The sequence below is a fragment of the Miscanthus floridulus genome, chromosome 6, assembly GCF_019320115.1.
Source record: "Miscanthus floridulus cultivar M001 chromosome 6, ASM1932011v1, whole genome shotgun sequence".
Lineage (NCBI taxonomy): Eukaryota > Viridiplantae > Streptophyta > Magnoliopsida > Poales > Poaceae > Miscanthus > Miscanthus floridulus.
The window spans coordinates 140,761,411-140,775,036 of NC_089585.1; the positions used below are offsets into that span (position 1 = coordinate 140,761,411).

The 13,626-nt window shown below is 45.9% G+C and overlaps 1 protein-coding gene and 1 pseudogene across 1 annotated transcript; both read left to right on the forward strand.

Annotated features, from left to right (window-relative positions):
- The first annotated feature begins 1,943 nt into the window (after nucleotides 1-1,943).
- Nucleotides 1,944-3,319, forward strand: LOC136459938 (uncharacterized; annotated as a pseudogene).
- A 2,044-nt stretch (nucleotides 3,320-5,363) lies between these two features.
- On the forward strand, nucleotides 5,364-11,540 carry LOC136457141 (protein CLT1, chloroplastic-like). The gene is made up of 10 exons (XM_066457184.1): nucleotides 5,364-6,037; nucleotides 7,148-7,293; nucleotides 7,612-7,649; nucleotides 7,736-7,851; nucleotides 8,611-8,710; nucleotides 8,800-8,835; nucleotides 8,954-9,004; nucleotides 9,084-9,204; nucleotides 9,617-9,742; nucleotides 11,143-11,540. The coding sequence occupies exons 1-10, from the start codon at nucleotides 5,628-5,630 to the stop codon at nucleotides 11,310-11,312; spliced, it is 1,314 nt and encodes a 437-aa protein (XP_066313281.1). The 5' UTR covers nucleotides 5,364-5,627; the 3' UTR covers nucleotides 11,313-11,540.
- The last annotated feature ends 2,086 nt before the right edge of the window (nucleotides 11,541-13,626 follow it).

Genomic DNA, 13,626 nt, shown 5'->3' on the forward strand with positions numbered 1-13,626 from the left:
ACATGCATGTGTAGCAGCGTAGGTGCTTGCCACTTTGGGCCCTCTGAGACTGACTCCAACAAAGAGGACCCAAATACAATACCCATTCGGTATTGTAGGTCATCTACAGTAAAAAAAAAAGTCACGGACCCAAATATCTCCTCTCCAACAGACAGACCCAAATCCACGCCCACCCACCGCCGCGCCCCTCCCTTCTCACCGTAGCGAGCCCGACGCCCCTCCCTTGTCTCCGGCGGGTGGTGGGCTCGGCGCGCGCGGCTCCCTCCCTCCCTCGTCGCGAGCACGGCGCCCCTCCCTCCCTCGTCGTGGCCCCTTCCTTTGTCTCCGGCGGCGGCGAGCGTGGTGCGCGGCCCCAGGAGCGCGGGTGACCCCTCTTTCTCCTCCGACGGCTCCCCGGCGGATCTAGGCCGCGCCTCTCCTCCGACCACGGCACGGCGACCCCTCCCTCTCCTCCGAGCACGGCATTCGAGGGGCGGCGGCTTCGCATGGATCCTCGGCGGCGGATCCGGTCCAGGAGCGCGGCGCGGGGACGGGGCCTCTTCCCCTGTCCAGATCCGGTGGCGGCGTGGCGCGGGGACGCTATATCCAGTGTGTGGCGTGGCACGGCCCCTTCGCCCTCCGCCTCCTTCCTCCCTCTCTCTTTGCCTCGCTCTCTCCACGCGGCAGCGCCTCCATCTACAGTGTTTTGCGTCGTCGAGAGAGACGACACGTTTTTGCCTTCCAGCTCGCCTGCGAGGCAACGACTGCCTTGTTTGCGTCGTCCGTTGGAGCGTGATTTTAGAACGCAAAATACTGTGCACAATGAATTTTGCGTTTGCATCGTCGTTTGCCGTTGGAGACGGTGTGAGTGCCCACTCGGCCACCGGTGGATATTCATATGCTAGATCGCTAGGCTGTCGATTGCCGAAGTGTCAATCTACGCAAAAACGCCTCCTGACACCTAACGACTAATGTTGCACAGCCGTAGAACTGCAGAAGCAGTGAAGCACCGATCGAGTCCCTATTCCTAGCTTGGCATCCTGTCCTGGACGCGACAAGATCTATTCTTCTCTAGCCATATCAAAGTACTGACACTATACAAATACAAAGGTACAAATAGACAAGATTTGTGTAGGTAGTTAATTTTCATTTAGAATTTACTTAAGGATTCTATAGGTCCTTTATCCTAATTTTACTATTGCATACAAAATTTTCTGGCAAAGTAGCTTTTCTAAGCTGAGGTTGTTCAAATCCAAGTTGCGGTTTACTATGACACAAGAAAGACTCAATAAATTAGAGATAATTGTACTTGAAAGTGTGCCTTAATTTTATTGGTCATACAAATTCTAGAAACTTTAGGGGCCCAATTTAGATTTCGTTCTGGAGCCCCAAATTTCTGAAGACGGACCTGCACGTGGCCTTGCCTATGCTGCGTGGTCAATGACATCAAAGGGTGGCCTTGTGACATCGTATGCTTGTTTATCTAGGCTTGTTGCGTCATTAGCTCAATTCAAACCTGAAATGAATCTGAACAAGCCGCTCTTTGCACCAGGATATTGGTGATTGATTGCCAAGGTATGTCTTCAGGTTCAGGTAATTTTAATTTGTTGCTATGTTGTGTGATCAAAGCTGTAGGCACTCTCTCTATTTAATACAAATAAGTGTTTACTTCCATCTTTTTTATGGTGATTTACTTTTCTTTGAAGCGACCAAAAAAATTTCTAGCCCCGGATATTCAGGACCTTGCGTACCTGCATTATTCTTTGCCCAAACGCTTGCAGTGGAGTTATCACATATGTAGGTTCTCGCAGAGGTTAGCAAGCAGATTCTCGTATTCTTATAGCCTTTTGGCTTGCGTTCTGGGCTTCTGCTCTTGCTTAGTGTACAGGCAATGCCATTGTCCATGTCCTACTCAAGGAACAAGGCTGGCAGCCTGACGTGTATATAGACGTAACCTATGTCCTATGAATATGATCACAAGTAGTAGACCAGGCAGCTTCCTGCGTTTCATCAGGGATGGAACAAGAAAACATTGAGGCGAAGCAACAAGGTACCTACGCTGAACTACCATGCATTTTGATCATGTTCGTTCTTGCAGTCTTGCTTAGTACGTACTACCTTGCAACAACCCATGTGTGCAAATGATGATGCTAGTTTTCTTTCTTTTTTTTCTATTTGCAAATTTACCAGCATGTTTGATCCATTGTCTTGTAAGCTGACGTGGAAAAGAGAATTTCTGCGTTATGTGACCTCTGCATTTCGATCGATCGAGAATTGTGGTATATTATCTTACGAATAATGATGGTGATGATCTTTCGTTGATTTGATAGCCGGAGATGCGAGTGAGATCTCCCAAAAGGTCGCTGGAAAGGGTGAGCCAGATGAAGTCTCAAATCGCCCAAAGCCGCCTAGCGACGCGGAGAAGCTTATTGCGTTCATGGAAGATCACTATGACGACGTCGTTGCCCGCGTGCAATCCTTCGACGAGTTCTACCACGCCATTTTCGAGCTCATCGAGTAAGCGTTACGTTCGTGGGAAATCACAATCATATGATCAGAATTCTCAACTGCAACCCGCGCGCCCCACAGAATCTATATTTTTTTTACCAAACAACCCACAGAATTCTCTTGTTAATCCGATCGTTGTTTAATCGCATGATCGAATTGGCCCGACGCCTGAACATTTCTGCAGAATGTTCTGCGAGGAACGTGGGCAGCTGCAGTACAGGATAGCAGAGAAGAAAACCCTTGAGGATGCGTATAACGTGAGCTGAATGAAACCATGCATGTTCATCTTTTTTTCCCCCATCTGCCGTGACTGGCCGTGCTGAATCTATACGTAAATGCAGAAGCACCACAGGTCGGATGGGAAGGTGACGAAGGAGGAGTTCGAGGCGATGAGCAGGGAGGTGGTGAAGGCCGGCAGCTTCAGGGTGGGCAAGGCGAGCGTGGAGCTGGGCATGCTGCTGTTCGGCGCCCCGGCGTGCGCGCTGCTGGCCAAGAAGATCCTGCCGGGGCTGGGCTGGCTGTCGGACGACGTCGTCGTGCCCCTCGCCACCTCCGGCTCCGTCGCCTACCTCATCAAGTCCAAGAGGCTGTGAAAGAGGTCTGTTCTGGTCGGCTGGCTGGGTTCTCTTCTCTGTGCATCGGTTGGTTGGTTGGCAGCACCGAGAGAGCCAAATACTCGTTAGAAGACCGAATTTGCATGGCATGGCTGTGGAGAGATCAATAATTAATTGGAAAGATATGTATGAGATATGCACACGTGGAGTGGATAGGACTCTGTAGCTGAAACAAACAAAGAATCAGACCCTGAAACATAGCAGTTCCTTCAATAAAACCAATCTCCATCAATCAACCATCCATCGCTGTCTTTGTGTTTGTTTTCCCCTCCATGGCTCCATAGAAAAATGAATTACTAGGAAAGAAAGGAAGGAAGGAATCGGAGGAAACAAAGAGTGGCACGGATGAGGCAGGACAAATGCCGGATACGCGCAGGTAGGTAGCAGGATCGAGAGCATGCACTGGGTCCGGTCCGGGGCCCGCGACCGCGAGGTGGAGTGGAATAGCGGATAGAGCCGTGCGGAGTCGAGGCGCTCCTCCAGAAACGGGCACGCCTCACAAGTCACAAGACAAACACGTCGCGGCGGCGCGCGGGCGCGGACGCCCTCTGCTGCCGCTCAGCCGCTGACCGTGACCTGCGTGGCTGGGTCCGCGCGCTCCCGTCCGGCCGCCCGGCCCCGGCCTCCACTCGCTGGCCCGTCCCGTCCCGTCCCGGCCGTTGGCCAATGGGGGACCGACCACGACCAGGCCACTGGCCACATGGCGCCGACGCCGACGGGGCAGACGTAAGAGGTGACGGAACTGCATTACAAGTAGCAGTTTGTCTCTTTTAGCAATTGCAATTCTGCTGGCGCTGTCCTGGGCCCGGCGGAACAAGGACACGGAACGGAAGAGAGCGCACCCACCAGATAGGTCGCGAGCGTGTGCATGTGCCGATGTGCGTGTGCCGCCCGCCCGTAACCGGATGCCGCCTCGTGCCCTCTCGCTGTCGACCAAAAGATGAGCGGGCCTGCGCCTCCCGGCGTCCCCCTGGGTGTTCTGGCTTGGCCGTGCTGCTGCTGCTGCACCAAAAGACAGGGCAAAGATTCAAAAAAGAAAAAAGAAAAAATACTGCTAGCACCAAATGGGACTCAACCCATTCCATTCCATGCACCATCACATGAAAAAGGCATTTCTACCTACTGCCTGCTGCGCTACTGGAGACCCGGAGTGGTACCTTTCCTATGACTGGGCCAGTGACCAGGAAGGAATGCAGCGTGAGCCAATAATAATTGCGCAAAGGGCTAAAGGTCCTGCGTCCCTGCTCGAAAATTGCTACCACCAAGTCGGGAGTGGCAGTGCCAAACTTCAAAAAGTCAACGCTGCACCGGATACTGTTTATAGGCTTCACGCGACCTCATGCCCCACTGAAAAAGTGAAGATGATCAACTTCCGGGATATGTTTGGAGGGGCTCCTCTTCGTAACTATAGCGGCGGATAGCAAAGCAGATGAAGCTCTAAAATCGTGGCTCTGATGGTTAGTTATTTTGTGTTGGAGAAGTCGTATTTTACCTGTTTCATCAAAAAACATATAGTAGTATTACGTGGTATCCATATGGAGGAGTGGAAGCCCCTAGAATCTAAACCAAACGAGCCCTGCACTTATGCAGAATTTCTTCACTATAGAGCGGGACTAGATCATGGCCTCCTCAGTGATATCGCCGCACATTACTATCATAGATATCGTTGCATGCCCCAACACCACGCTGCCTCTGCATGTAATCCTTGATACTCTGTTGATGTACGTAGGATGTGTTTGGTCCAAGGCCATGTTTGGATCTATGGCGCTAATAGCTCACTGCTAATAATTACCTCTTTTGGATTCAAATGGATCCAGCTAACAGTCTAGCTAATTGTTAGGTAATACCCAACTAACAACAATTTACTAGTTGGAACAAACCAGCTAATAGTTAGTTAGCTAATACAACTATGAGCTATATTAGCAGCTAATAGATTCAAACATGATCTAAGATCATTAATCCAATCCATGAGACCACTGGTAATCTACGGTGTGTAGGCATGACACAAAACACGTTTTAAAACTACAACGCGAGTGTTATGTGCAAGTACTCTACCTTGCTACTGTTTGTTTACTTCTTACTACATCGGCAGGAGAAAGAAAAAAAAAACCATGCGGCCATGTGTGGAAATAAAAAATATCCAAGGACCCGAGCGCAATAATATCGAAACTGACCTTAATCGAAACTGCCAAAATTGAAACAGAAGAGAGAAACTTTTTCCCCTCCAATGGGCTCGCGTGGCCGCGCCGCCCCCTCCACCCACCCACCAAAACCAAAAGTAAACGAGCACTAGAACGGGGCGCGACGCAAAGCAGCAGCAGAGGCGAAGCAGAACAGCACGACCCGCCTCCGCCTCCGCCTCCGCCCGGGAATCTTCCTTCCTCCTCCCTCTCCTCGCCATTCCATTCCTTCCACAGTTCCGCCGCCAGCCCGCCACCAGCGCATATACAAAAAACTAGCTGCGATTGCGCCACTCCGCCGCGCAGGCAGGCGGTCCCGTCCCGGCTCCTCCCACCCACCCCCGCGATGGCGCCGTCCCCCGTTACGTGCCGCCCCTCCGCGGCGCGGCACCGCCCTCTGCTGCTCCGCGCCCCCGCGCCGCGCTCTGCCGACGGAGCGGCGCTGGGCCTGGCGCTGCCGCTGCGGAGGAGGGAGGCGCTGGTGCTGGCGACGGCGCGGCCGCACGAGCGGTGGATCGCGGCGGACCCGTGGGCGTCCGCGCGCGCGTGGACGAGCCTGGGAAGGGGCAGGTGCGCCGCGGCGGGGCAGGTCGCGGGGAGGAGCAGCGCGGGCGTCGGGAGGAGCGCCGGGATGGAGGTGGCCATCGCCGCCGCCGCGGTCGTCGCCATGGGCACGGGGAACCGCGTCCTCTACAAGCTCGCGCTCGTGCCGCTCCGGCAGTACCCCTTCTTCCTGGCGCAGTTCGCCACGTTCGGGTGCGTCCGTGCGCCTTCTCCTCTCTCTCTCTCTCTCTCCTCGCTTCGTTTGCTGCGCCCGCATTGATCGGTCGTCGTCGTAGTAGATGGCGCACGCGCTGCTGCTGCTGCTGCTGTGCCCGATCGGATCCAGCAGTGTCGCTTGGACTTGGAAGCTTGAACAGTAGAGATTCGTCGTCTCCGTCAAGCCGTTCGCTGTCGTGGATGGTGAATCATTTCCGGTTGCGGCCCCACGTGTCTCGTGGAATAAAATAACTGGGCGAGATTTTTTGGTTGTTGCTAAATCTGGATGCCGTCCTGCGACTGCGCTGCCGTGTTTTTTCCCCCCGGTGCCAGATAGAGCTCATGAGCTGGCCTCTTATCATGTCAAACGGGGTATAAATATGAATACGGTACATAAATAGCAGCAGAAACTATTACCGTGCTATTATTGATTTGTTGTTATGCTTATGCATCAGTGACTAGTGAGCCAGTGAGCACCACTGCACCAGCATGCATCAGTAAGGTAGCACAGCTCATAGTAAATATAAAATGGGTAATTGCTTCTACTACAATTCATGATTCCCTGAAATCTGGGTATATGCTTTTGTTTGTCAAGTGTAGCAGTAACACACCTCACTTCTGCAATGCCATTTGACATTTCTCACATTACAGTTTTCTCATATGACTGGTATAATATATATAGCCTGCATCAACATGGCATTTTTTTTTAATTAGCCACAATATACAATATCAATCGTGCTGCAATAATCCTATTTCTTCACTAATCCCTTACGGTATTTAACATGCATAACAGTGTCTGCATAGCTAAACTGCATCGCAAGTCACAAAAAAAAAAAGCTAAACTGCATCGCTGGCCTTTGTTGAGTAAATACCAGTACTTCCTTAATGGTTTTGAGGCTGTTACTCTACAATTAGATTCTATTGGAACCAAGGCACTATGATATCAAAGAAAAAGACATCAGAGCAATTATCGACTTGCTTTCCGATCCTGTTATAGTTCAACATCATGCATTTTACAAATTAGTTGAAATGATCTTTTCTGTGAAACTCTGTTTGAACTATTTATTGGTTTCTGATAACATGCTCTGAATCATCTAATTTTGGCAGATATGTTGTCGTCTATTTCTCAATCCTGTATCTTCGATATCAAGCGGGCATTGTCACAGATGAGATGCTGTCTCTACCACAGAAACCTTTTCTAGCTGTAGGACTCTTAGAGGCTTTTGGAGCAGCAGCAGGGATGGCAGCTGGAGGTAATTTTCTCAAGCCGGATTCAACTTATTTTTTGTGGCCAAGTAATGACTGAAGCAACATCCGTCTACCCGTTTGTCACAATTAACTCGATGCTGCTAGAGTTTTTCTAAAAACGTATGCCACTCATGTGCATAATTAGCTAGGAAAATTGTCGAAGTCAACTTTAGGTTCACAGTTCCGCACCTTCACTTGTACTTCTGTACTGATGTTTGAGTTTGGTTAGGTAGTTTGTTCGTGAAAGTAAGTTTACTTGACATGAACTATATGAAGCTTGTCCTCACAGTTTGATTTGTTTTGTTTTGTTTTTGTTGGAGTAGCTGTTCTTTCTGGGGCTTCAATACCAATACTGTCACAGGTTATGAGCACTATCAGTGTTATATTACAATCTTTGTTTATTCATATCTAATCACATGCCTTAATTTCTTTATTACTTTTTTGCAGACCTATCTTGTCTGGCAGCTTATTCTATCTGCTATTTTCTTGAAGAGGCGCTATAGAATTAATGAGGTAGCAGGATGCTTTCTAGTGGCCATTGGTGTCATAATAACTGTAGCAAGGTAAGTAATCTCTCGATGAGCTCATGTGGGTCTCTAAGCATCCAGTGAAGCTGCTGAGTGTATTTTCACAGCTATATTCCATGAAGTTGTGTTCTTCTTTCTGATGATGCCATCTTAAAGGGCGCTTGAACAAACCTTCTGTTAAATCCAGAAGATAAGAACTTGAGTAAATAGATTTGTATCATTAGTTGGGAATGTTTACAGTATTGCTTTTATGCTCCAGAAATCGTCAATGTCTCACAAACCATACAGTGGGTGTTCATGTGCCCCCATCTGGTGGCATGTGTGTTACAGTACAAAATACTTCATTAATTTCTACGTTTCTGCTGCTGGAAAAATAAAACATCTATATGCAAATTATGGAAATCACACATGCTATAAAAAGAATCTTTCACACATATCTCCTTCGCATGGAGGATTTGATACTATGTTTCAGCAAAGTATCATCTTTGACATATGCAACGCTTCTTTGTTGTTCTTTGCATGTTTTAGGGTTAGAAACTATAGCATTTGGGGTTAAGGAATTGTGTTATGGCTTACAGTGTTTCAGCGAAGGATCATTTTGGAAACCTTAATTTGCTTGTCACCGCCGTAGTGAGAGAATAGCGTTTGGAATTAAGGAACTGTGTTGCAGCAGCATGAGCAAGCTGTGTCAAGTTATATTGTCAAATGTCAAACCAGAAGTCTTCCTTTTGATTCAGATATCTCTTGCCTTGACGTGAATAGGATTTAACATGAATCTTACTTTGGCATGTGCAGTGGATCTGGTACTAGTGCTTCATTTAAAAGTACTGGAATCTTATGGCCGCTGCTAATGATAATATCGTTCTTTCTCCAAGCTGCTGATACAGTGTTGAAGGTAGCAAGTCTATTTTAATAAACCAGTTACCTAACCACAGCGCTTTAGCTGCCAGTTTCACCTGATCCAACTAAAGTTTATTGTTGCAGGAAATAATATTTATAGATGCTTCTAAGAAATTGAAGGTAATTACTTCCTTCCATTATTTACCATGATATGTAGAGCTTTCATTAGTCAAATCTTCATAGCCATTCATCTCTGTCAGACCCTTTTCTTAATTCAATACTCTTCTTTTGTTTCTAGTGTGGCTCAGTTGATCTTTTTGTTGTCAATTCATATGGCTCTGCTTATCAAGTAAGAATACGATCCTATTGTCTAATACTTTGGATGCAGTATATATCCATCCAGAATAATTAGCAAATTACCATTTCAGGCTCTTTTTATGTGTCTCTTGCTGCCTTTCCTGTCAAAGTTATGGGGAGTTCCATTCCATGTGTTACCAACGTACATTAAAGATGGTGCAGCCTGCTTCTTAAATATGGGATCAATATCTGGTATTGCTATTTTTTCTAGTCCTTTTTTAAAAATCTGTCTTTGTAAGGTAAATGCAGATCATGATATTTCTTAAAATTGAATTAAGCACTAATGATTTATTACCATTTACGTTGAGTTTCTGAAGTTTCCACCATTCTGTTAGTGCTTAATAACTAATCCTACCTGCTTGTTTGAGTTGAACTTTTTAAGTAGGTGAGAATTCATAGTTGTAGTTACAATATGTCTTAAAGAATGTATTCACAGTAGCAATGTTCAGTAAGATGTTTCTTTACTACCATGTTATCCTTCGCAATTCTGATTCATTTTGAATTTCCACATTAGCATATAATTGGTATTTTTTTATATAAAAAGGAATCATATAAGCATGCTGAGCAAGCATCTTACTTATTGTTAAACTTCTGAACTGTGCAGGTTGTGAAGGGGCACCACTACTACCACTACTATTTGTGTTGGTTAACATGGGATACAATATATCATTACTACACCTACTAAAGATGTCCTCGGCAGTCATATCTTCCTTGGCTTCTACATTCTCAGGTTTTCATACTGTCTTCAGTGCACCATCCCATTTACTTACACCAGCGGCTAGCACATCAAACTTTTCAAGTTTTGTGTTTCGGTTTCATTTTAACTTCACAATGTCTCAACTCTATGGTAAAGTGCACATCTGAACGTTTTGACAAAGGAATTTCTGTCATACCACTGGCAAAAACACTTCACTAAAGTACCACTGCATGTTTCATTGATATAAGGGATGGGTTCATTTTGAAACATCGATTACAACAGCATTAATGTATCCACCATAGTTGAACTGATTTAAAACTGTTTTACACAGTTTATTGAATATCGTCTAGCCTTTGTATTGTGAAACCTTTATTTCAACCATACACAAGCCGATATTTGGAAAGTCCCAATTGACAAATCATTGCTTTGTTTGGCTAAACATTATGGTCAGCCTTCCTTTTGCGGGAGAAGAAAAACTGGGCGCAGTGCTTATGTGTTCTTGCAAGGAATGGTGGGTAATTGGTATACATAAATCTTCTATAGTTCTATAGATAGCGAGATGGAATATAATTACTATCTTAACGCAACACCTATCAGGGTATGATACTATGATCGAAGCATCACGTTTTTTGAATAAGATGAATAAGTACCTTAGCTGCAACTTAGTAGATTATTCTGGTACACTCAACTACAACCAGAAAAGACAACGATATGGCTGATAGTGAATTAGTGAGACTTCAAATGGACGAGTTACAGAGAACATAGAAGTATATATAGGAGGCTCACAAGCAGCTTCAGGTGTACAAGAGGCATGCTGAAATTATGCATGTATTAACTTTATTTTTGTGCTTGTTTAGCAGAGACTACCATACAGACTAACCTTGCCAACAAATCATGGACCTACTTATTCCTATCAATCAGATACTATCAAATAGTTTACAGTCTTCTTCATTGTTGGGTATTTTCTGTTCATGATGACAACATTCATTGAATTATATCGTCTAGTAACAAAGTGAAAAAAAACTGTTTTTTATTCCTATCAATCGGACACTAGCAAGTAGTTTAGCCTTCTTCATTGTTGGGTGCTTCCTGTTCATGCTGCCAGCAGTCAGTTGAATTATATCATTTAGGAACCAAATGAAAAACTTTTGAGCCTTTGACAGTTCAGAAGCTGGCCTAGAGCAGAACCAACATTCATTTTATAATTATGGTTTTTCTGCTACCACGTACAGAGCAGTCTTTGAATTATATCACCTAAGAACAAAGTGAAATTTTTTTGAGCTTTTGACAGTTCACCAGCTGGCCTAGAGCAGAAAACCAACATTCCTTTTATAACTATGCTTGTTGCTGCTACCACTAGCAGAGAAGACACTCAAGTAAGATGTTGTAGCATGATATATGAACTGATCATGAATGATGGTTTTCTTGTGCAGTTCCGCTGTCCATCTACGCTTTCACCCTACCACTGCCGTATATCGGTGTGGCATCATCTCTGCCACCTGGATTTGTTGTAGGTGCAGCGGTACTCACCGCTGGCTTACTACTATACAGCCTACCACAGGCACAGCATTATGGAAATTCTTTCCACAACAAAAATGACTAGTTAGCATTCATTTCTTCATTGGTTTATCACCCTTCACTCCAAGATGGCACGTCATCTGGGCTTGAAAGGTAGAACAGAAGTTCTCCTGAGGGCCACCTGACTGTTGTATGTTGTATGATACATATCATATATATACACCCACCAATGAAGGTGAGGAAATAGCATATGGATATATTGGGAATAAAGATTGAGAGGAGGAATAAGTACCTGGCCGTCAGACATTGTTGTTACTGAAGGAAGGTCGGAGAAGAGCATGCACAGTGGTGAGACGGGAAGAGAACCAAGGAGAAGAGCAGCAGCAGCATCACCACAGGGACGAAGAGAAGGAACAGAGGTGGTGGCGAAAGCGGTGGCAGCACCAATGGTAGGCACAGGAGGATCACTGTGGCCACCAGCAACATCATCAGTGCTCCCTTGCTCATCGTCGCCGCCACCGCCCTGCGCTGTGATGGAACTTCTGCCTTCCTCCAATGGCTGCCCGGCTCCAGTCTTTTCCTAGGCTTTCATGTTTGTTGTGAGGAATTTGTTGTACTGTGTGTGAGAAAATGTTGTACCCAATGGAGGAACTGGGAAGCTGGTAAGTTATATATGGCCAGCTTGAAGCAGCAGGCCAGATGGGGTGTTTTGTCATGTGTGTCCGTTTGACTGGGCATGTTTGATCCTTTTGTGCAATTGTCCTTCTGCTTCCAGTTCCAGTACAAAGGCTGCACTTGACTGGTTGGGGGACCCGGGACCGTTTCTTTCTGGGACGTCGAGGAATCCCTTGTCCAGCTGTCCCCCGGGGCTGCGGTGGGGGAACAGGGAGGGCCATCGAAGGCGTGAGGTGAGATGAGGGCTAGCTGCCTGCTGCTAACGGATTTGCGAAACGTTTTTCCCATCCGGCTCACGGTTCTAAAGTACTAGTGATTCTTTCTATATGATGCGTTAGTACTACCTGAGTGTGTTGAATTAAGCGGCTTAATATCCTGTCCATCAAAACCAATTTTCGTTTCTGCTAACGGATTTGCAAAACCAGCGGTTGTCTGATCCGCAAAGTCGAATTTATTTTTCCCATCCGGCTCACGGTTCTAAAGTGCTAGTGATTCTTTCTATATGATGCGCTAGTACTACCTGAGTGTGTTGAATTAAGCGGCATAATATCCTGTCCATCAAATCCATTTTTCGTTTCTATAGGAGTGGTACAGCAACCGCAAGAGGTTCTTTATATATTTATTTATGTATTGATAAGAACAGAGATTTTTTTTGGGGGGCGGGGTGGAATCTCTTGCAACAACTTCTTCAAATAAATCTTAAATGCTCTGCTCGCTAAAGATAGAGGGCGGAGCTGGCTCTTCAAAGTGCTAAACAAGATAAAAAAGAGAAGTTCTTGTATGGTGGAGAAATACAGAGAACAAATTCTATTAGAATGACTCTTCAAACGAGGATTTAGAGAGTGAGTTTAAGATTAACTTTTGGAAATGCTCTAAGCACGAACTTAGAGATTTGCAATAGCTTCTTGTTATTCCCACTATCTAGAATTAGTATGCTTCTCTGATCAAAATTTATTTAACACTGCATGATTTTTTTGATAGAAATTAATGTCATCAGAATCGAAAAGTACTCCCTCCGTCCTATAAAGATTATCATTCTCACTTCTCAATGAGTCAAATATTTATAACTTTGACTAAATATATATAATAAATGTTAATATTTATGATACATAATTAGTATCATGAGATTAGATGAATCTTGAATGTATTTTCATAATAAATTTATTTGGAGATAAAAATATTGCTAATATTTCTATAAATCTAGTTTAATGTAAGAAAATTTGATCAGCACGAATTCATTGCGCGACATTTTTTTTTGGGATGGAGGTGGGGTACTTATGATTATGATTCCGTGTCACGAATATGGAATGGCGCATATTAGTAGAGTAGGGTGCAGTAGAAACTGCAATGGGGTTGTGAGTTTGTTTCCTTCTGGCGCCCTCCTTTTGAGTCGGAGGCTCGGAGCCTTCGAGGAGGCAGAGCAGAGGGCTTGGCGACACGGCGGGCTGGCTGGCTGGGGTGGGGGCGTTTGAGTTTGAGGGCGTGCAACCCGATTCTCCGGCACCACACATGGGGTGCGACGGCAGATCCTCACCTGTCAAGTGTCAACTGACAGCCTGTTCGCTTGCTCGTAAATGATTGTAAATTTCCAGCTAGGAACAATGTTTTTCTCTCACATCAAACCAGCCAGCAGTAAATAATCCACGATCGTTTACGGTCTCCCGAACAGGCTGTGAACCGCCAGGGGTCTGTTATTAGCGCCGGCACACCATCCGTTTCTGCGC

What these genes read in the sequence shown, in the direction of transcription:
- LOC136457141 (XM_066457184.1), top strand. Translation starts at nt 5,628, where the DNA reads ATGGCGCCGTCCCCCGTTACGTGCCGCCCCTCCGCGGCGCGGCACCGC. An exon ending in CAATACCAATACTGTCACAG is followed by an intron (nt 7,650 to 7,735) that starts GTTATGAGCACT and finishes ACTTTTTTGCAG; the next exon opens with ACCTATCTTGTCTGGCAGCT. An exon ending in ATGCTTCTAAGAAATTGAAG is followed by an intron (nt 8,836 to 8,953) that starts GTAATTACTTCC and finishes TTTTGTTTCTAG; the next exon opens with TGTGGCTCAGTTGATCTTTT.